The sequence below is a fragment of the Gymnodraco acuticeps genome, unplaced genomic scaffold (genome assembly GCF_902827175.1).
Source record: "Gymnodraco acuticeps unplaced genomic scaffold, fGymAcu1.1, whole genome shotgun sequence".
NCBI lineage: Eukaryota > Metazoa > Chordata > Actinopteri > Perciformes > Bathydraconidae > Gymnodraco > Gymnodraco acuticeps.
In genome coordinates, this window is record NW_022992048.1 from 72,691 (window position 1) to 95,978 (window position 23,288).

At 43.4% G+C, this 23,288-nt stretch overlaps 1 protein-coding gene across 1 annotated transcript; it reads left to right on the plus strand.

Moving 5' to 3' along the window:
• The first annotated feature begins 2,243 nt into the window (after positions 1-2,243).
• Positions 2,244-7,793, plus strand: LOC117536904 (tripartite motif-containing protein 16-like). The gene is made up of 2 exons (XM_034201996.1): positions 2,244-3,186; positions 6,176-7,793. The coding sequence occupies exons 1-2, from the start codon at positions 2,244-2,246 to the stop codon at positions 6,895-6,897; spliced, it is 1,665 nt and encodes a 554-aa protein (XP_034057887.1). The 3' UTR covers positions 6,898-7,793.
• Positions 7,794-23,288: the final 15,495 nt, after the last annotated feature.

Genomic DNA, 23,288 nt, shown 5'->3' on the forward strand with positions numbered 1-23,288 from the left:
TTGGCAAAAAAAAAGTCAGCTGATCAAATGCATTTGCACTTTGAGCTTCACATCACTTGTGCCTTGTGCCGCCGAGTTTGGAACGTCATAAATAAATGGTACCAATCTTCAGTCAGATGTGAATGTGTAATTTAACATTTTCAGTAAGGATAACGGACAAAAGGAGTGCAAATACAATTTATTGAAATGTGAACTAAAAGTTATCAAGCATGAACCATCACCATTTTTAAAAAAAATAAAAACGAAATAATATACATAAGTTACACTAAATGTTAATCTGTTAATTGACAGGCTAGGCCTGTGCAGGTGGTAACAGCTATGCCCAGCATGGGCTAAGTTCTGTAGGTGCAGCTGGTGTAAGTCCTCCTCCATCAGGTCTGCAGGGTCTTTCCCTGCGAGGAGGACTCCTCGCAGGGAAAGACCCTCAGCCCTCTCCGGCCAAAGCAACAGAGTTGAGCGTTCATAAAGCTGAGGTTTCCCCCAAAGTCTCTAATCATCCATCCTGTGAATATGAGAGGGGAACAAATAGTGTAATAGATGCTTTGGACAATAAGAAATATAAAGTTAACTCTTGAGTTGCTCAGTTTTTTAGATTGACAGGGTTTAATAACACAAACAAAAGGAGAGAAATAAAGATTGGTCTTTCAATACATTGTGTTGATTTTGTCTTTTGAATTGTTTGTCTGAAGTCAAGTAGCTAGAACTGTTACTTATAGTTTGAATGATACAGTCTGGTTATAATGTGTGGAGGAGGCATCACAGGTAAGAGCACCATTTGTTGTGTTCCATCCACAACACATTGATGTGTGTGTATTTATTTATCTACTATTTCTTGAATCATTGCTGTCAGTCCAAAACAAGAGATTTTGTTTTGGTAACATTTAAAAAAAAAAACATTATCTCTTTTCCACTACACTATCTTGAATACTTTAGTTTTTACGTCACTACATTTATCCAACAGCTTTAACATTGTAAAGGTGTCACTTCGGACTCTGGGTAATTATGACAGCATGTCCTACTCAGAGCCCTAGAGTCTCTCGGGCTCTGGTCCTACTATTTTGAGAGTTTGAACAAACCAGACCTTCATCTATTAATGTAGAAAATAGTTGGCACATTACACCATTATGAAAGTAATAATTAGTTAGCTCATTGTTCAAATGAGCTCCAACTACAACAGTTAAGTCAAACCGTGCATCGGTAATAACAATAAATCAAATGATATAATATAATAGAATAACTTGTGTCTACTTTAAATACTCTAACAACACTTGTTGCTAATTATACTAGCATACTTTTACTAAAGTAACATTAACATGTTTAAATGCAGGGCTTTTGTAAGAGAGTATTTCGTATAGTGTAGCATAGTCTACTTGACTTATCTAACCGAAGTGATCGTTACGTTACTTTGCAAACCGCCCCCCCCCCCACACACACACACACACACACACAAAAGGACACGGTAACGTTGTGATTCACTTCAATTAATGATAATTACGGAGCTTGCTAACAGCAAGGCACAAGGCTACTTCACTCATTTAGCTAATGTAAGATACAAATGCTGTCGAGCCCTCACTGCTTGTAAGATAAAGAGCACAAACTGACTACTTACCCGAGCGGCGAGCCCCGCTGTTTTCCGTCATTTTTCTCCCGGGTTGTTGTGATCACATGACTGACAAAGCCGTGCTCTGATAGGCCAAGTCAGTTTGATTGCATTAGGGCTCGATTGCTTATCCTGTCTGAGTAGCCCGGATGATGCTGCATCGCAATTTTTGACATCGAATTTTATACACCGAATTTTTTGACATCGAATTTTTTGACGTCGAATTTTTGGGATCTGAATTTGAACATTCGAATTTTTTTCACTTGAATTTTTACATTTTTATTTCACATAGGTAATTTATTTACAACTAAAAGCTCTTTTCAAATGAAGAGGAGGTTGTAACCGAGGCTCTGTGTAGGTCAGAGTCTAAGCGCTGCTCCTCCTCCTGGAATGACTCAGAGTTTGATGAGCCCTCCCTCTTCTTCCTGCTCTCAGACACAGCCAGCTCCACTCTGTACTTCCTGGTTACTCCCCTTCAGATCCACACTGAGGAGGAGGGCTGTAACCAACATGTGGGCAAAGTACAAGAGCTGATAGGCCACATTCACTGCACACACACACACATGCTGTTCAGATAACCAGTCACACTAGTTTCAGCTCTCAGGAAGTGAAACTCACACACTCGCTGCTACTGACAGGTGAAATGGCGCAGAAAGGAGTTCAGCTGGACCCGGAGACCTTCTCTTGTTCCATCTGTCTGGATCTACTGAAGGATCCTGTGGCTATTCCCTGTGGACACAGCTACTGCATGAAGTGTATTACACAGCACTGGGATGGAGAGCTAATCCACAGCTGCCCTCAGTGCAGGCAGAGCTTCATACCGAGGCCTGTCCTGCTGAAGAACACCATGTTAGCAGCTTTAGTGGAGGAGCTGAAGAAGACTGGACCCCCAGCTGCTCCTGCTGATCTCTGCTATGCTGGAGATGGAGATGTGGCCTGTGATGTCTGCACTGGGAGGAAACTGAGAGCCTGTAAGTCCTGCCTCGTGTGTCTGGCCTCTTACTGTGACCAACACCTCCAGCCTCATTATGAATCACCTGTCTTTAGAAAACACAAGCTGGTGGAGCCCTCCAAGAAGCTCCAGGAGAACATCTGCTCTCGTCACGACGAGGTGATGAAGCTGTTCTGCCGCACTGATCAGCAGAGTATCTGTTCTCTCTGCTCTGTGGACGAACACAAAGGCCACGACACGGTGTCAGCTGCAGCAGAGAGGACTGAGAGGCAGAGAGAGCTGGAGGGGAGTCGACTAAACATCCAGCAGAGAATCCAGGACGGAGAGAAGGAGGTGAAGCTGCTTCAGCAGGAGGTGGAGGCCGTCAATGGCTCTGCTGATAAAGCAGTGGAGGACAGTGAGAAGACGTTCACTGAGCTGATCCGTCTCATGGAGAAGAGAAGCTCTGATGTGAAGCAGCAGCTCAGATCCCAGCAGAAGAGAGAAGTGAGTCGAGTCAGAGAGCTCCAGGAGAAGCTGGAGCAGGAGATGGCTGAGCTGAAGAGGAGAGACGCTGAGCTGAAGCTGCTGTCTCACACAGAGGATCACAACCAGTTTCTGCTCAGCTACCCCTCCAACACATCCTCACTCCCAGGTCGGCCTATGTTGACGTTATGTCAAGTCCCCTGTCGGCTTTTTCCAACGCAAGGGGGGGGCCTTAGCGTCCATTTTCAACGCAAGGGGGGGCCCTTAGCGTCCATTTTCAGCTTTCCGGGATGTCCATATGCTTCTATGGACGCTCATGGAAGCACGGCATTCGTTTGTGTCGGCTGCCCTTAAAGGCAATGTGAGCGTCCATTCTCATTGGATAACGCAGAATTGTACACCCGGAAGTAAGTATTCCCCTTACTGTCGATTGATTTTACAGTGATATCTGCACTACTCATCGACTAAAAAACACCAGATTATCCTTGTTAATTACACAACATTGATTGGTTTAAATTGTGTGCAATGCTTTTGTATTTTTCCCCTTCGATTCGTAGAAACAAATATGTTTTCGGAGTAAAGGATGGCAGAAGACACTACACTACGCAGAATCCCCAGCTATCGTTTGGACTACACCATATGCTCTGTTTGACGTCACGTGATCTTCAAATTTCTCCCTGAAGTAAAAAAAAACATGGCCGAACTTCGTTTTATTCTCGATGGAAAATGCCTATTTTAAAGTTAGTTTGGCCATTAAAATGCGTTTTGATGTCATTTGATGCGAGAAATATGAGTTGTTATTTCAGATTATGTGTGCAGTGGATGTACATGATCTTTAGTTTGCTAGTTATTACGAAGATTACTTCAGGAAATTGCGTCCATAACGTTTTCATTGTTACCAAGGTGGTTGCTAGGGACGCTGCTATCGATATTATTTCTGTTATGTTGTGTAACTGTTTAATGGTGTTATCTTTATTGCTACCCCCTTCCCCGTCAATGTATAGTGTTGGTCCACAGCGCAAACATATTAGTTTAACAAAATCCGCATCTAAAGATAGCCTACGTTATTTTCCCCTGTGCAATTCCAGTCTCACATCTCACAGCACATCGTCATTAACAAATAACGGAAACAGACCGAAAACATTTTAAAAAAATACAATAATACTTTATTCCGAGTGTGCTTGCTTTTCTCTTTGAAAGTCATCACATAACGGCATTGTAATACACGGTTCAGCTGCATTAAATATTACATATCTGCCGTAGTTCTGTATTTATAGAGCCCTGATGAGAAGACTTCTAGACAAACATGAGGAACTGAAAACGTGACGTGGATCATAAATATATCAGCAATTAAACAACATCTTACATTTCTTTTCACACAATACGTCTCCTTGCAGTATCAACACTAATTCGGCTGACTTTGATATTTGATCCAATTGGTAGATAGGCTGTATTTACACCATAAAGGTGCACAGCTGATATAAAGGGACACCTAGTGGTTAAAGCATGTTATTGAATTTCATTATTTTTATTATTAGATATTAATAGGATCCCTATAAAGTATATTCATTACTCGTTATTCTCTACTAATAGTTCATTAAAGACTGTATATAATGACTATTTTGCACATCCCTTTCAAGATTTCAAGATTTTCTAAGGTTTATTGACATATCATATAGGCCTACACAACTATGGTGTAGTTATGCATTGAATGAAAAACTTGGGTCGCAGGTTTCTCAATAGTGCATTACAAGACATCTATCAATATTTGTGCGTACCTCCAGCAATGTTAACTATGTTGAAGCACTTATTTTAACTGATATTATACATAATGTATTATACTCTTATAAGATGTATGTAGATATTTCATCTCCGACCTTGTCAGGTATTGAACAATCAATAAATAAAGAACACAGAATTGTTGAATATAAAACACAGAATTTGTGTGATTATACTAAATGATTTACAAATAAACACCACTGCATATTTAACTGTTACACATACTGATGTAACGCAAATGTTCCAACTTGAGATCAATAAAGTATATCTTATCTTAAGCTGATCGATGGCTATACTGCCATATTTGTAAAATGTGCCTCTGAACCTTAACAAGTGCGTGTTTCAGGCTTATCAATTAATGTAATGTAATGTAATGTAATGTTATCAATTAACAACAGGGGTCACAAACATAAGACCAGCTGTTAAATAAAGCTCTTCTGACCTTAGCTGGCATGTGTGTATATATATATATTAATGCTGCCCATTATGGGCACAAGCAATTTTCACCCATTTATTAATTATATGTTTTAAATGTGAGTGTTTCCTATCCCCTAAACCTCCAGGGATGTACACAGTTTAATACTGGCAACTTCTTATTATGGGAAATACGAAAACGTCTTTTAAAACTACAACTCCCAGTAGAGACGTGCCATAGATACAGAACATGTTGCGAAACAGAATAGCCAGCATTTGTAGTTCTGGGGACGGGGTGGGGGAGGGGGGGACGCGGTGGACCCGTTCAAATCCAGTTTTGGACAGTCTGCGTGGTTCCATCCCATTTCAAGTGCTGTTCGAGAATCGGCGTAACCCTCGGAGCACACTCTCCAATCACAGAGCTTGAGGACTATCACGGGGTTTGTCAAACAGAGCACATGGTGTAGTCCAAACGATAGCTGGGGATTCTGGGTAGTGTAGTGTCTTCTGCCATCCTTTACTCCGAAAAAACATTTGTTTCTCCGAATCGAAGGGGAAAAATACAAAAGCATTGCACACAATTTAAACCAATCAATGTTGTGTAATTAACAAGGATAATCTGGTGTTTTTTAGTCGATGAGTAGTGCAGATATCACTGTAAAATCAATCGACAGTAAGGGGAATACTTACTTCCGGGTGTACAATTCTCCGTTATCCAATGAGAATGGACGCTCACATTGCCTTTAAGGGCAGTCGACACAAACGAACGCCGTGCTTCCATGAGCGTCCATAGAAGCATATGGACATCCCGGAAAGCTGAAAATGGACGCTAAGGGCCCCCCCCTTGCATTGAAAATGGACGCTAAGGCCCCCCCCCTTGCGTTGGAAAAAGCCGACAGGGAACTTGACATAACGTCAACATAGGCCGACCTGGGAGTGAGGATGGGTTGACCCCTCACTGCCAGCCCTCAGTGAAGCTACACACTCCTCCAGCATCAACATCCGTCCTCTGAGCTACTTTGAGGACGTGACGGTGGCCCTGTCAGCAGTCAGAGACAAACTACAGGACGTCCTGAGAGAGGAATGGACAAACGTCTCACCGACTGAAGTGGAGGTTTTACCGTCAGCAGCAGAGCCCACCACCAGAGCTGGGTTCTTCACATATTCACAGGAGATCACTCTGGATCCAAACACAGCAGAAACACAGCTGGTATTATCTGAGGGGAGCAGAAAAGCAACACGCATGAAACAAGAACAGTCTTATTCTAGTCACCCAGACAGATTCACTGATTGTCCTCAGGTCCTGAGTAGAGAGAGTCTGACAGGACGTTGTTACTGGGAGGTGGAGTGGAGAGGGAGAGGAGTTTATGTAGCAGTCGCATACAAGAATATCAGCAGAGCAGGGGGGGAAAGTTTATTTGGATTCAATGACAAATCTTGGTCCTTAGATTGTGACCAAAACAGTTATTCATTTCTTTACAACAGTATCAGCACTCCCGTCTCAGGTCCTCTGTCCTCCAGAGTAGGAGTGTACCTGGATCACAGAGCAGGTGTTCTGTCCTTCTACAGCGTCTCTGAAACCATGACTCTCCTCCACAGAGTCCAGACCACGTTCACTCAGCCGCTACATGCTGGAGTTTTGTTTTATTGTTATGGAGACACTGCTGCGTTTTGTAAACTCAAATAGCCTGAAGTCCTTGGAGGAACTCTTCTACTTCTTAAACTCACCGTGTGTCCTTCAGAGCTGATTGTCCATGTCTTCACTGCAGAGATCAGCTGTCAATCAAACATGATGGGATGGGCTTCAACATCTTCTCACGAGTTGTTCTGTAGATGTTGGACTTTCTTCCGGCTCCTTCCTGTGTCTGTGTCGCCATGGAGGCTGTCACTGCTCAGGAGGATCCTTGTTCACCTGAACTGATGTGTAAACTTTGCTCTAAATATGTGTTGGATATTTCTTTTGATTCTTGTTGTTGTTTCTCTTGTAGTGCACGAGTCTTCAGAGAGAAAGCAGCACAGCTTCTTTTATTCTACACATTTTATTCTGGCTCTAAAACAACAGAGACATTTATAATCACATGTATTATTCTGACAGATTAAATGTTATTGTTGCCCAAATTAACAAACACATGAGTTCCCAGATGGTTATCACACTTATTTCATCATCACATGTTTATTTTAAATGATATTACTTCCTGTCATGATCACAATCAAAAAGTACATCATTCATTATTCTGCTGTAAATAGCTGAGAGTCTTTGCTCGGGAAATACATGGTATAATATTAAAGTTATTGTTTTGCAGACTAATTGTTGTTGTTGTTGTTGTTGTTGTTGTTGTTGTTGTTGTTGTTGTTGTCCAAATAGAAAGTGGGTACTCTGATGTTTTATAGAACATAACTCATCATGATAATAATCAATAAGGAAATCATGTCTGGTTCTGTTTGAAACAGCTGAGATGAAACACATCATGGTGGATAAAGAGAAACTGATCATGAAATCATTGAACACACTTTACTGATGGGATGTGTGATCAAAGGAAATGTTTGGATCATTAATAAAGGTTTGTCTTTCAAAAACAAAAACAGGATGTTCTTCTTGTGTTATGTCCATATACTATTATGCATTTCCTAGTTGTATCTTGTGCCTCTACTGTGACCTTTATATATACAGTCTATGACTGTGACATGTTTCACAAAACATGTGACTTACAGATAAACAAATATAGCTGACAGCATTAAAAGATAACTAGAATGTCAGGAGTCCAATAGAGGCGTTTCAGGTTCGGCTCTGTTGTGATTGGTCAACTTCTTAGAGATGTCCCGCCCCTTAACCTATCACGTACACATTTGTTGGAGGAGCGCTAGCCAATAGAAGTGCAAGTGTTACATAGTGTAAATATTTTAAGGAGGTAAACAAAGGAGTTCAATGGAGGCGTTTCAGACAGGGTTGGTATGTATGGGAGAGAAACTCTTTAAGATAATCACATGTTCTCTTAGATTGCAATGTAGTGCTAGCAGCAGATTAATACTCACTGGTTTAGAGAACACCACCGTCACCATGTAGGCAACACAAAGCGTCCTCACGACGGCCATTGTTGGTTTTCCTGTTTATTTTGAAATACATAAAACATCAGCACTTCATTCAGGGCCGGCGTCATGGGCGGGCCCCATGTGGCCGGGCCCGCCCATCCAGGATTTGGGCCCGCCCATGAGAAATCAGGGCTGATTAAAAAAAATTATATAAAAATATTTTTTAAATGTTTGTATTATTATGTTTATTGTTGTTATTTGTAGGGCTTTGTCATACCATTTATTTTTGTATTAAACTATGTTGAAACATTAGTATAATATAATTTTTTTATTTTGCTATGAAATTCTGAATGAATCTCTGTGCGCGAGACTGGTTTTTCGCGGGGTTGAGTTGTGTGTGTTTTTTTTTTAAAGTGAGACTCGTCACAGCAGCCTGTCAGTTTACTGTGGCGGTTAGTTTGGCTAGGCTATTATCCTTTTTTATATGTATCGGCAACAATGGATATTAGGAAGTGGTTCACGAACAATAAGAGCTCACAAAAGGATTGTGGCACTGACAACTCAGCACCAGATGCTGGCAACTTGACGTGTCTCCCGCCACCTATTCCTTCTCCTCCACCAGGTCCCGAGTCAACGTTGTCAGACGAAACCTCTTCGGGGCTGGGCAGGAGCAGCAGTTCAACCTTTAGCAGCCCAGGCCCAGCTCCCATTCTAAACGCTCGTGATCTTGGAGATTTTAGTTTTCTAGTTCCAGAGGACCTTGGCGTGGATACACCAAAACAGGTAGTCCTGGATAGTTTCCCCTCTCGGCTCTTCTCCGGGAAAAAACGTAGTTTTGCCAGCTCATGGTACCAAAACCGACCCTGGCTTGAATACTCCGTAAAAGGCGATGCTGCGTACTGTTTCCCATGCAGAAAGTTTAAGGCTCATCATCATGACGCATCGTTCACCATAAAAGACTTCAAAGACTGGAAGCATGCCTTACAAAAGGGCACGGGTCTTAGCAAACACAGCTCTTCCAAGGAACATTTAGTCTGTGAGAAATTGTGGAGAGAAAAACAAATGCGCATCGAGACTGGTCAGGAAATCACAACTCTTGTCAACAAAGATCAGCTGGCTCGTAACAAATATTACATGGGCTCCATTATTGACATTGTGACTTTTCTCTCTACCAGCAATCTTCCTTTCCGAGGTGACCACGACTCTTTAGAGTGTATGTTCAAGTCTGGCAGTGGGTTATTTTTGTCATTGTTTGAGTATACCATCGAAAAGGACCCAGAACTCGCGAAAATTGCCCCCACCATTCCCAAAAATGCTTCCTACATAAGCCATGATATACAAAACGAAATAATTGACCTGATGAGCAAAGTTGTAACGGAGCATATTGTTGAGGAAATAGGCGACTCCTTTTACACTGTCAAAATGGATGGAACCCGAGACCCAACAGGCTGTGAAAACATTTCAATTGTACTGCGTTTTGTTGATGAGAACTATGTCATAAAAGAGAGGCTCTTGACAATCGCCACAGCAGTTGCAGGTGATGCAAAAACCCTCACACGACACTCATTGATGAAATACGCAAAGCTGGCCTGAGCACAGACACAATTCTCAGCCAGGTATATGATGGAGCAAGTCTTATGTCGGGGAGACACGGTGGGGTTCAAAGACTCCTTCAAGATGAACTGGGCAGAGAAATCCCATATGTGCACTGCTTCAACCACCAGCTGCACTTGGTCGTTGTTCACGCCATGTCCGGTGAGAGAGCCATTGAGGATTTATTCAACATCTGTAATGTCCTCTACAAGTTCACACAAAAGCCCACCGTTGCTGCACATTACCAGGGAAACACGCTGAAGCGTTTACTCGAACAGCGCTGGACAGGGCACCTGGCCACTGTTCAGATTATTCTGAAATCTTTTCAGGATATCGTGGAACTACTACGACACGTTGAAAACTCTGCATCATTTCCAGTTGACTTGAGAATGGAGGCAGCAGACTTGCTGAGCAGAATGTTAAAGCCAAGCTTTAAATTCCACACCCAGATAATATGCAAGATATTGTCCCTGCTTGAGCCAGCTAACAGGATGATGCAGTCAGAGGAAATGGACCTTCAAACGGCAGTACAGCTTGTCAACACTGCCAAAGAGTGTGTTGAGGCCCTGCGCACCGAAAAGGTGTTCACGGAGATGTGGAGTGAGTGCGCAGGAGATGATACTATCCATCCCGGTCCCACCAAGAGAAGGCGAACTCTTAACACAACTTTGGAGGATTATGTTGTTGAAGAGACAGTGGGAGTGGGAACACAAGAAAATCACCAGATGACAGAGAAACGGCGGCTGTTTTACAGCTGCATTGATGCAGTTACGGGAGAAATTGCGCGCCGCTTTGGAGAGCGAAACAGCGCATTCATGGAGGCTATTGCTTCACTCAACCCGGAAAGCAGCTTCTTCCTGGAGCCCGAAAAAGTGGAACCTTTGCTTAAACTGACTGGAACCACGCTCGTTGATGCTGAGTTCATTGTGGCCAAAAAGCTGATTCTGAAACACGTGGACAGCATCACACCACCAGAGGATGGGAAATGGACATTGAAAAACATACTTGGTCATCTCCACACGACGCTTGAGGCAATGCCAAGTGTTCTCCCCGCATTTAAGGTTTCACTTACCTTTGGAGCTTCGACAGCTTTATGTGAGAACTCTTTTTCCACACTGAAAAACGTTTTCAGTGAGCACCGAAGGAGCATGTCTCACACTTGGAAAGCAAATTTAATCCAACTTGGTTTCGAGAAGGACCTGACAAATAAATGCAAGAATGAGTGGAAAGAGATGTTGCTGAGGAGGTTCCATTCATCTGGGAAACGTCGGCTACAGCTTTATTAGGCCCACCCTGAGTACATCGTGTAAGTAGCAAACAATCATATCACGATGTAGACTAAGCCGTTGTTTTCAAGCTTTAATGTGAACAAAATATTGGGTATTTTTCAGTGTGTTCTTTTCACTGTATGTTTGCCAATATATTTGTTATTTGTTATTTGTTTAATTCCACTTATTTACGCCAAGAGACACACCTCTGCTTTAAAGTAGTTCGTGCAAACTGATGTTTAACATGTAATTTCCTCCTGATGCTCATCTTCTGAAATTAAAATACATTTGCATATTATATTTGTATATTTTCTGGCAGTATTCTGTTTTTTGCTGCATAACTAAAGCCGTCTGATATTCTATTACATCTTTAAATGTTAACAGCCTTGACTCAATACATTGTTTTTTCTTAGTACATTATGCAGCATTCTCACAGCTTTTTTCTGTAATGTAATTAAATGTTTTAAATTACTCATAGGTAATCCATCCATGGTGCTGAAGTAGCGTTATTTTTGTGCCTCTATCCTGAGCACATGTGTACATTTCCTATGCTCAAAAGGTTTCATTGCGTGCACAAACATAACGCCTAAATCTGTCTGCAACTATATAGGCTATGCACATATGTTACGTTAAAATGGGGTGGGGCCTGGTGGTCGGGGGGTGGGCCCGCCCTGATAAATGAAATGCCCGCCCACAGATGTATGTCTGCCGCCGGGTCTGACTTCATTGTTACGTTTCAGAGGGAAATACGTTACTTCTGTTCTATATCGTATAAGGCTTCGCCCTCTAAGGCTATGCTATTGGGTAATCTCACTGCACGTGTACACTGACAGATATTTATTCCACGCCCACCTATGACGTGGGCCCCACCTCCGGGCTCACTTCCGTATAAATAGGAAGTAGGCCCTACTTTTCTTCAGCACTCCGTTGCAGAAGCATTGACAGGCAAAACAAGTTATTTTAAGAGCTAAAAGAGCAAACATTCCTGGTTCCCCTGGGCCCATCATCCCTCTCCTCCGGACGGGGGAAACAGGGTGTCAACCCGACATATGAGTTACGACTGGAGCTCACGGTGTGAGTTTTGCCGGGGATTAGAGCACGCAAACGCGGCTCTCACTCCCCAGGTGTCGTGCACTCATTGTGTCCGTCTCCCTCTGGCCCACAGGCAGTGGAGAGCGGACGCTCTCGCTGCTGCGGCCGAGGATGATTGGCTAGTCCAGGAGTTTTACTCTGTGGACCAGGGCCGTATTCACTATATACATTGGGGGACACACATCCCCCCCCCCAATAAATAGCACCAATTTTTTTTACATTTTTTAATTAAAATAAAATTGCTATTCTATGACTTCTTTATTTTGGTTATTTGTATACTTGAAATTGATTATTTCTATTTTATTTTGTAATTTGTAGGGTGTGGAAAGATTTAAAACTGTGATGTGTGACATCTATGGAATACCAAAGGTGCCAGAATTAATTAAATAATAAATACTCAACAATTATTATGAAATAGTATTTCATAATCGTCAGAAGCATTTAAAATATACTCACACGCAGGAGGTTTGCAGTGTGCATCATAGCTTGTGCTGGGTTTAGAACGCTCAGAATTGCTAATAAACATGTTTAATTATCTTATATCCAGCGCTGCTGACCCGTATTCATCACATCAGCAACTGCAGATCGCCGAGGTCAAGCTGTAAGCATGAGCAAGAGGAAGGGTGGCAGTGACATTAGACAGTTTTTTGGGCAGCCTCAGAAAAGAAAAAAAGTAAGTTAAGAGCAGTGAGAAAGTGAGTATTGTTACCAGTCAGATAGCTTGTTTACTGATAATATTTCTTCCATGTTCACTCTGGTGTGTTCAGAGTAAAGATAGAGAGGGAGAGAGAGAATGTGAGCATGGCGACCAGACAGGGAGAGTGTGCGCTGGTGACATGGAGGTAAGTCAGAAAGGAGCTATATTGATGGTTAAGACAGAATAATGACAACATAGCAGTCTAATGTTAATGTACAGGCTCCTGTGTCCCCCCATATGTATAATGTGTATCAACAGTCTTTCTAGTTAATAGTTTACTGATATTTCTTCCATGTTCACTCTGGTGTGTTCAGAGTAAAGAGAGAGAGGGAGAGAGAGAGAGAATGTGAGCATGGCGACCAGACAGGGAGAGTGTGCGCTGGTGACATGGAGCTCAAGCTCAGATGTTAATGCTAGCATTATTCGGGAAATGGTGCCAGAGGTGAGAGGTCTCTTCGGTCAGGTGGAAGCTTTAGTAAGGCTTCTGTTGGTCGTCCCTGCCTCTTCTGCAGAGGCTGAGAGGAGTTTTAGTGCCCTGAGGAGGCTTAAGACATCATCGATGAGTCAAACGAGGCTGAATAATGTGGCCATATGTCATGTGCACCAGAAGAAACTGGACAGACTGGACCTTGAAGGAATATGCCAGTCTTTTATCAGTGCCAACAATAAGCGCAAAAAGGCTTTTGGGTCCTTTACTTGAGGGTTGGGCTTTTTGGGCGGGTGTCTGGGAGGAAGTTGGGGGTCTTTTTGATTTTGAATGAGCGGCAAGCAGCTAGTGCGAGTCGTGGCTGTAAAACAAAAGGGCAATAAAGTGTTCCTGTTTCTACTGAAATTGCGTGGCACAGACCTTTCTATGGATTGAAATGCTTTAATGTGATTAAGGTTATAGTTGTACTTTATTCATCCCTAATCTCTGCCATTACAAACAACAAAACAAGAAAAGCTAAACTAGATAAAATAGGGCGATGTAATACAATGCACAATTAGACATTATGGTAAAACATTTTAACCAGTTAAGCCCCAAGCCTGTTTTTCAGGTCTCAGGTTTGAAAATGACATTCCCAGAACAATTGACTATATCTTCACTTCTAAAAATGATTAAATGAATAATCTTTTTTCTCAAAGCAATGATAAACCTGTGAGTTGGATGTAAAAAAAGTCAGAATCAATATAGATGTTTTTAAAGTAAATTCAGATTGAACATAGAAAAAAATGTATAATGATAGTGTCCGTGCAAAAAAGAAACCATTACTTATTGTGAAAACCACCCTTGAATGATGGGATAGTAGACTAAAAGCTTTAGGAATCCAAACTATAACATATAATAAGTACCCTGTATCAAGATTGATGCAAAACAAGTATTTCCAAGGCACACCTTTATATGATCATTATAGTTATACAAAATAACAGAATAACAGAATAACAGGTATGACATCATTCCAACTCATACTATAGTTTAAAAAGGGAGTGATTTGTAAAATATGCATAAAGAAAAAGTAAATCTATTCAGTTCTGTTTCACATGGGTGTTGTTGAGATGTATCCATAGATTTAGTCCCTAATGTTGCTCTCAAAGTGCACCAGATTGATGCTTTTAACTTCAACATTTAAAAAAAAATCTTCCCGGGGGAGCATGCCCCCGGACCCCCCTAGAGGAGTTTAGGTCCCCCACCCGCCCACATCCCCCGTCAAATTGTCCCACCCACATTGAGGATGCTTCCTGCACCCATGCCTGAGACACAGTTTTGTGACTATTGTTGTGTTTTGCCCCCACGGGCAGGGGCATGGGGTTTAACAGGTTTTAAAGTATCCAATCAATCAATCAATCAATCAATCAATGTTTATTTATATAGCCCAATATCACAAATGTTACATTTGTGTCAGTGGACTTTACAGTTTGTACAAAATATCAGTATGACAATACGACACCCTCTGTCCTTAGACCCTCACATCGTACAAGGAAAAACTTCCGAAAAAAACCAATGTGTTAGTGATTTTTTATGTATTTTCCTTTAGAATGGCAGGAAATTAGTATTCAAATTTTTATTGAATTTTTGGTCCCCCCCAATGTTGACTCCATGCTGTGGACCAAGCCCTTTATTTATTGGATCCGAGTGGCGGGCAGCAGTCAGGCGACTCCTTCCCCTCCATTCACGGATCACCATGTGGTTCCCCCGCCCTGTCTCCCTCTCCTCTGGCGGGGGAGACGGGGCGGGGGCCCGGGGTCAGCCCGGTAGCCGAGCCTAGGTTCGGCTGCCGGGCTGTCAACGGGTCCCTCTATCCGCCATCACGGCTCTGCCGTCGATAGGCAGTATTCTCCAGGAACTCCCGGAGATCGTCGGAAAGGCAGCCGCCTAATGAGATCTCCCCGTTCCCCCGGTTCAGGAGAGCTCTCCCCCGGATGACATAAAAAAAGCTGCATAAGCGGCTGCCTCACAGCCTGTGGGTTGTTAGGCAGCAAAGCTTACGGCTCAAACCAGCTATCTTTAAAAGCTGTCGGTTGATTAGACAGCCCGGGTTTGTTATGTCACAAATGTGCCTCCTACACACACCTCCGCTCATTCCTCAAGCAGGTTTGAGCGTGAACCTCAATGTCTGTTTTACGAGTGTTCTCCTAAATGGCGACATGAGGATAATACAGCATGTGGAGGTGCATAAGCCAGCTGTTTGTTAACTGTACGGTTAACAGACAGCGGGGCTCGCCGTTTTGAGCCGGCTGTAACCTGTTGGTTAGCGCGGCAGCGGGGCTCGCGGCACAAGCCAGCTGTAATTAACCAGTAGGTTATTAAACAGCAGGGCTTGACGGTTAAACCTGCTGCTCCATACCTGTCGGTTATAGGCAGCACGGTTTTTCTCTGTCCCAGATGTGCCTATACTACACACGGTCGTAATGATCCTGGGCTGTTATTACGCACTGTGTGAATAGCACTGCACACACCTCCGCTCATTCCCTCAGCGGGTTTGAGCGTGAACGCGCCTCAATGTCCAGTTTACGAGCCTTCTCCGAAACAGACAGGATGAGAGCCGGTGTGAGATGCAGCGTGTGGAGTGCCCCTCGCAGCCTTTTCGGTCCGGGCCCCTCTTGGGCTGCTTCACGGGCAACGGCGGCAAGGGCTCTGACGTGGCTCGTCACCATGACAACCACAGCACATCCAAAACAGGCGTGCGCTCTCAGAGTATTACTCAGAGTGGCGACGCGTGTATTCGATGGACAGATTGATAATAATAAGCAGCAAGGCCCACCGGGTAAGCCGGCTGCCCCTAACCTGTCGGTTATAGGCAGCATGGCTCACTGCATAACCGGCTGTCTGTAAAACCTGTTGGGTTTTAGGCAGCTCTGATTTTTTTCCTCTGTCCCAAACCTACCTCATTACGGTCGTAATGAGCCACGAGTGCCATTATTACAGTGTGGACAGCACTGCACACACCTCCGCTCATCCCTTAGGGGTGTTGAGCGTGAGCGCACCTTAAATGTCCGGTTTACGAGCCTTCTCCTAAACGCGACATAAGGAGAGCCTGTGTGAAATGCAACGTCTGGAGGGCTCTGACGTGGCTCGTCACCATGACAACCACAGCACATCCAGAGCAGGTTCGCGCCTTGAGTGACGGCGCGTGGGTTAGATGGACAGAGGAAAGTTAATATGCAGCAAGGCTCCCCGGTTAAGCCAGCTGCCAATAGCCTATTGGTTACTTGGCAGCATGGCTCGCTGCCTACGCCAGCTGTTTTTTTTTTAACTTATCAGTTAATAAAACAGCTGGGCTTGCTATTCAAATCCGTCTACCGTAAACTTTTTGGGTTTAGGAAGCATGGATTTTTTCCTCTGTCTCAGACACCTCCTACCCACGGTCGTAATAAGCCAACGGAGGGCCATTATTACGCCTCGTGTGGACAGCACTGCACACACCTCCGCTCATCCCTTAGGGGTGTTGAGCGTGAACGCGCAGTTTACGAGTATTCTCCTAAACGACGACATATTGAGAGCCTGTGTGGAATGCAGCGTGTGGAGGGCTCTGGCATGGTTTGTCACCAACCACAGCACAGCCAGAGAATGTACACCTGGCGCTATCAGAGTATTGTATGGTACTCAGGGTGGCGGCGAGTGTGTCTGATGGACAGATGGATGAGCAGGCGGATGGGCAGAGGGTAGTCTCTGCAATTCGCCTCTCCCCCCGCAGTTCTTCGGGATACAGGAAGTCCTGTCATCCCAGGAACAGTGTCTCGCGCTCCGTGCAGAGCGGCAGGAACTCTGGTTAAAGAAAGCCTTTTCCCGGGGTTCCTCAAAGGGAAGAAAATCAGGGGTTGTTACTCCAGCTATTTTCTGGTCCCGAAGGAGACGGGGCGGGGGGAATGAGACCCATCCTCGGCTGTCAGTGTCCAACAAGGGAATGGCCTTTTCCCATGCTGATGATCAAACAGGTGCTGGAGTGTGTTCACCAGGGAGGTGCACATCCATATCCGGAAGGATGCTTACCTCCACGTAAACCATCATCCCGAAACAAATTCCTGCGTTTCTCATTCCTGGCTCCACACACTTTTTTCAAAGTGGGTGGAGACGGTTGGAGCAGCTACTCAGAATGGGGATGAGGGTTATTTTGCCTGGACGACCGGCTGTGGCTGGCTCGCTCCAGGGAGGAAGCGGTTTTTCAGACGATACAGTTCGTATCTCATCTGTCAAGCCTGGGTTTCATTATCAACTGGAAGAAGAGCTGTCCTCTTCCCTCCCAGACATTTAACTGGGAGTGGAATTGAATTCAGCCCGCATGAGAGCGCGACTCTCACAGCAGAGAATGGAGAAAATGACAGCTCTCCTCCGGTGCAGCTGTTAACCTGTCGGTTAGCAGGCAGCACGGTTTTTCCTCTGTCCCAGATGTGCCTACTACACACGGTCGTAAGGAGCCCAGGGCTGTTTTTACGCACTGTGTGAATAGCACTGCACACACCTCCGCTCATTCCTCAACAGGTTTGAGCGTGAACGCGCCTCAATTTCCAGTTTACGAGCCTTCTCCTAAACAGAGACAGGATGAGAGCCGGTGTGAGATGCAGTGTGTGGAGGCCCCTTCGCAGCCTTTTCGGACCGGGCCCCTCTTGGGTTGCTTCACGGGCAACGGCGGCGAGGGCTCTGACGTGGCTCGTCACCATGACAACCACAGCACATCCAGAGCAGGTCGCGCGCTCTCAGAGTATTACTCAGAGTGGCGACGCGCGTGTTCGATGGACAGATGGATAATAATAAGCAGCAAGGCTCACCGGTTAAGCCGGCTGCCCCTGACCTGTCGGTTATAGGCAGCATGGCTCGCTGCATAAACCGGCTGTATTTAAAAACCTATTGGTTTTTAAGCAGCTCGGACAGCTCTCCTCCGGCACGTCACACCCCGCGGGGCGGTGACAGCCCTCTCCGTGATGCAGCTGTTAAGGATGATATCAGCTGGTCACGTGGTGATCCCCCTGGGTCTCCTTCACAGTGAGGAGACTCCAGAGGCAACACACTCTCACTCCCTAAGCGTCCAGGAGCGACGTTTGGTCAGTGTCCGTGGCGTCCAGTTGTGACGCTCCTAGGCTCCTTCAGCGTCATAAAGGGACGCAAATAGCTTTCAACTGATTGCAATGTATTCCCATCTGCGGCGGGATTTGACGCTCATGGAAGCACGGCATTCGTTTGTGTCGGCTGCCCTTAAAGGCAATGTGAGCGTCCATTCCCATTGGATAACGGAGAATTGTACACCCGGAAGTAAGTATTCCCCTTACTGTCGATTGATTTTACAGTGATATCTGCACTACTCATCGACTAAAAAACACCAGATTATCCTTGTTAATTACACAACATTGATTGGTTTAAATTGTGTGCAATGCTTTTGTATTTTTCCCCTTCGATTCGGAGAAACAAATATTTTTTCGGAGTAAAGGATGGCAGAAGACACTACACTACCCAGAATCCCCAGCTATCGTTTGGACTACACATGTGCTCTGTTTGACAAACCCCGTGATAGTCCTCAAGCTCTGTGATTGGAGAGTGTGCTCCGAGGGTTACGCCGATTATCGAACAGCACTTGAAATGGGATGGAACCATGGCAGACTGTCCAAAACTGGATTTGAACGGGTCCACCGCGATCCCATGTTGGAACATTTGCATTACATCAGCATGTGTAACAGTTGCAAATATGCAGTGGTGTTTATTTGTAAATCATTTAGTATAATCACACAAATTCTGTGTTTTATATTTAACAATTCTGTGTTCTTTATTTATTGATTGTTCAATACCTGACAAGGCCGGAGATGAAATATCTACATACATTTTATAAGAGTATAATACATTATGTATAATATCAGTTAAAATAAGTGCTTCAACATAGTTAACATTGCTGGAGGTATGCACAAATATTGATAGATGTCTTGTAATGCACTATTGAGGAACCTGCGACCCAAGTTTTTCATTCAATGCAGAACTACACCATAGTTGTGTAGGCCTATATGATATGTCAATAAACCTTAGAAAATCTTGAAATCTTGAAAGGGATGTGCAAAATAGTCATTATATACAGTCTTTAATTAACTATTAGTAGAGAATAACGAGTAATTAATATACTTTATAGGGATCCTATTAATATCTAATAATAAAAATAATGAAATTCAATAACATGCTTTAACCACTAGGTGTCCCTTTATATCAGCTGTGCACCTTTATGGTGTAAATACAGCCTATCTACCAATTGGATCAAATATAAAAGTCAGCCGAATTAGTGTTGACACTGCAAGGAGACGTATTGTAAAGCGTCCTTGGGTTTCGTGAAAGGCGCTATATAAATTGAAATTATTATTATTATTATTATTAAAAGAAATGTAAGATGTTGTTTAATGGCTGATATATTTATGATCCACGTCACGTTTTCAGTTCCTCATGTTTGTCTACAAGTCTTCTCATCAGGGCTCTATAAATACAGAACAACGGCAGATATGTAATATTTAATGCAGCCGAACCGTGTATTACAATGCCATTATGTGATGACTTTCAAAGAGAAAAGCAAGCACACTCGGAATAAAGTATTTTTAAATTGTTTTAGGTTTGTTTCCGGTATTTGTTAATGACGATGTGCTGTGAGATGTGAGACTGGAATTGCACAGGGGAAAATAACGTAGGCTATCTTTAGATGTGGATTTTGTTAAACTAATATGTTTGCGCTGTGGACCAACACTATACATTGACGGGGAAGGGGGTAGCAATAAAGATAACACCATTAAACAGTTAAACAACATAACAGAAATAATATCGATAGCAGCGTCCCTAGCAACCACCTTGGTAACAATGAAAACGTCGCGATTTCCTGAAGTAATCTTCGTAATAACTAGCAAACTAAAGATCATGTACATCCACTGCGCACATAATCTGAAATAACAACTCATATTTCTCGCATCAAATGACATCAAAATGCATTTTAATGGCCAAACTAACCTTAAAATAGGCCTTTTCCACCGAGAATAAAACGAAGTTCGGCCATGTGTTTTTTTCTGCAGGGAGAAATGTGAAGATCACGTGACATAGACGCCAGCCTTTGGAATGAATGGTTAAAAAAAACGGGGTTTGTCAAACAGAGCACATGGTGTAGTCCTAAACGATAGCTGGGGATTCTGGGTAGTGTAGTGTCTTCTGCCATCCTTTACTCCGAACAAATATTTGTTTCTCCGAATAGAAGGGGAAAAACACAAAAGCATTGCACACAATTTAAACCAATCAATGTTGTGTAATTAACAAGGATAACCTGGTGTTTTTTAGTCGACGAGTAGTGCAGATATCACTGTAAAATTAATCGACAGTAAGGGGAATACTTACTTCCGGGTGTACAATTCTCCGTTATCCAATGGGAATGGACGCTCACATTGCCTTTAAGGGCAGCCGACACAAACGAATGCCGTGCTTCCATGAGCGTCAAATCCCGCCGCAGATGGGAATACATTGCAATCAGTTGAAAGCTATTTGCGTCCCTTTATGAAGCTGAAGGAGCCTAGGAGCGTCACAACTGCACGCCACGGGACCCTGACCAAACGTGCTCCTGGACGATTATGGAGTGAGAGTGTGTTGAGTATGTCGCTGCGCTGTCAGTACACTTGTCCCTGTTTGTGATTGGTGAAATGTTGCTAACCCCGCCCCTTTCACGTGAACGCGCTCTCAGCTGGAGAGAGAAACCCTGGCTTGATTTACCGAGTTGATAACCAGCGTCGTAGGACCGCTTAGCGAGATCTCGTTTGTAAGGGTTAGTTAAGATAACTCAAACATATCCAGGGTCTGTTGAACTGGCTTCGTAGTACAGGGCACAAGTAATGTCAAAGACACAAACATTATAAGTTATATTTTTTATTTTATCAGGATGCAGTGACACAAATATTTGGGAAGGCTTACGGAAGCGGAGCGTCGTGCATGCCGGCTCGCAGTTCTTGTTGATTTGACTGCGGTCAAGCCAGCCTCCACTCGGGAAAACCTAGTCAAGCCAGCCCGCACGTGATATTGCGGTGCACGAATATCCGATGCATTACGGTAGAGTCCTGGAAAGACTGTCTCTGTGTTTAGATGAGAATAAAACAAAAACTGTCCAGTATCAAAGACTCATTGCACTTCAGGGTGATAGCAGGACATCCCATCTAGTCACTTAGAAAACATCAGGACATTCTGATGTACAGTTTCAAAATAAAATACCTTTGAATTCTCATATATGAGCTATCTGTTTTTAGATGAGAATAAAACAAAAACTGTCCAGTATCAAAGACTCATCTCACTCCAGGGTGATAGCAGGACACCCCAGCTGTGGTTACAGCTTCTTAAATGTGACCATTTGCTTCCTTTTTCACTGAGTTTAACGTAAGAGGATAAGGGCCACATGGGGAAAAAGAATACAATAGAGAATACATTATTTCTGACTTTAATCTCAGAACGGATTTTCTCTCAACATTTGGTCTGATCCTAAAGAAAAAGTCACATGGGGCCGTAATCGTCTTAATTTCTTAATGGGACTGTTACTTGGAAAATTAAACATTCGGAGTGAATTTAAGACTTTAAATGTGCAAGTCATATTCCAAACTGGAGACCATATATCTGCAGATTAGTAGATAATGAAAAGTCGGTTTTCACCTTTTATGACACAATCATTGTTTTAGCTGCAATTAAATCTTCCTCACGTGTTGCAGGTTTTCTTTCAACACCTTTTGCAGCCTCACCCCCTTTTATAAAGTCAGATTGAAAAAAACCTGTACTTTTATGTTACATTAGGAGGTGGATCTTTTACTCCCTTTCAAATCAAGTTGTATTTATATAGCACATTTATAAAGATTTTTGGTCGAGCCAAAGTGCTGTACATATAATAAAAATAGCCTACAGTAGAGACACTTTACAGCAAATACAACACAGATTGTTCAGAATATCAGTATGAGAAAAACGACACCCTCTATCCTTAGACCCTCACATCGTACAAGGAAACACTTCCAGAGAAAACCCACAGTTTAAGGGGAAAAATGGGAGAAACCTCAGGGAGAGCAACAGAGGAGGGATCCCTCTCCCAGGACGGACAGACGTGCAATAGATGCCGTGTGTAAATCAAAGAGATAATACATTTTACATCATATAGACCGAATGTTAGGAAATGCATGTGTCTGTAATAAGAAGATGAATCCACGAGGATGTCAGCTACAATCCTGTGGAAGCCATCAGGGAAGCAGCATGACGAGACCCAAGGCAGGACCGCAGAGACAGGTTCAGCCACGACCCGAAGTCCACGACTTAATCCAGAACTCGGGATAGAGGATCCAAGACACAGGACTACAGCAAGAGGATCAGCCTCGACTCCGGATCCCGGCGTAGATATAGATACAAAACAAGAAAAAAGATTTGGCTGGGTTAATCGGAACAAGAGAATACACAGACACAGACAGAGAGGGAAAAGGTCATTGGATAAAAGTTATTCTTGATAACCCTCTAGAAAGATCTCATGAACTTCCCCACTCAATCTATCAAGACCCGAGCAGTTCTATTAGATATAGATAAGAAACAGAGATAGGGAGCACAACAACCTATCTCTTCGTCAGATAGAGATATACCAGATTTGTATTGTTCTTTGTTGGAAGTCACCGACAAATCTCTGATGTTACCCTCTGACCATGTCCCATAAAATAATCTGTCAGCTCTCAACGATTCAACCCTGGTGGTCTAACCCAGTGTTTTTCAAAGTGGGGGTTCCCGACCCCCCAGGGGTCCGCCAGGGGGCGCACGCAAAGTTTGAGGGAAAGGGGCTTTTGTTTGTTTTTTAAAGTTAATTATTTATTTTTTTAGATGTTATTAATAACTGCATATCTATCAATCTATGTGTCCTTTGATGCCAATCTTTTAATATATTTTTTAAATCACACGACCACCCT

Bases quoted from the DNA above. Each gene is read 5' to 3' on its own strand.
- LOC117536904 (XM_034201996.1), top strand. From the start codon at position 2,244: ATGGCGCAGAAAGGAGTTCAGCTGGACCCGGAGACCTTCTCTTGTTCC. The intron at 3,187-6,175 runs GTCGGCCTATGT...CCTCACTGCCAG, and splicing joins CAACACATCCTCACTCCCAG to CCCTCAGTGAAGCTACACAC.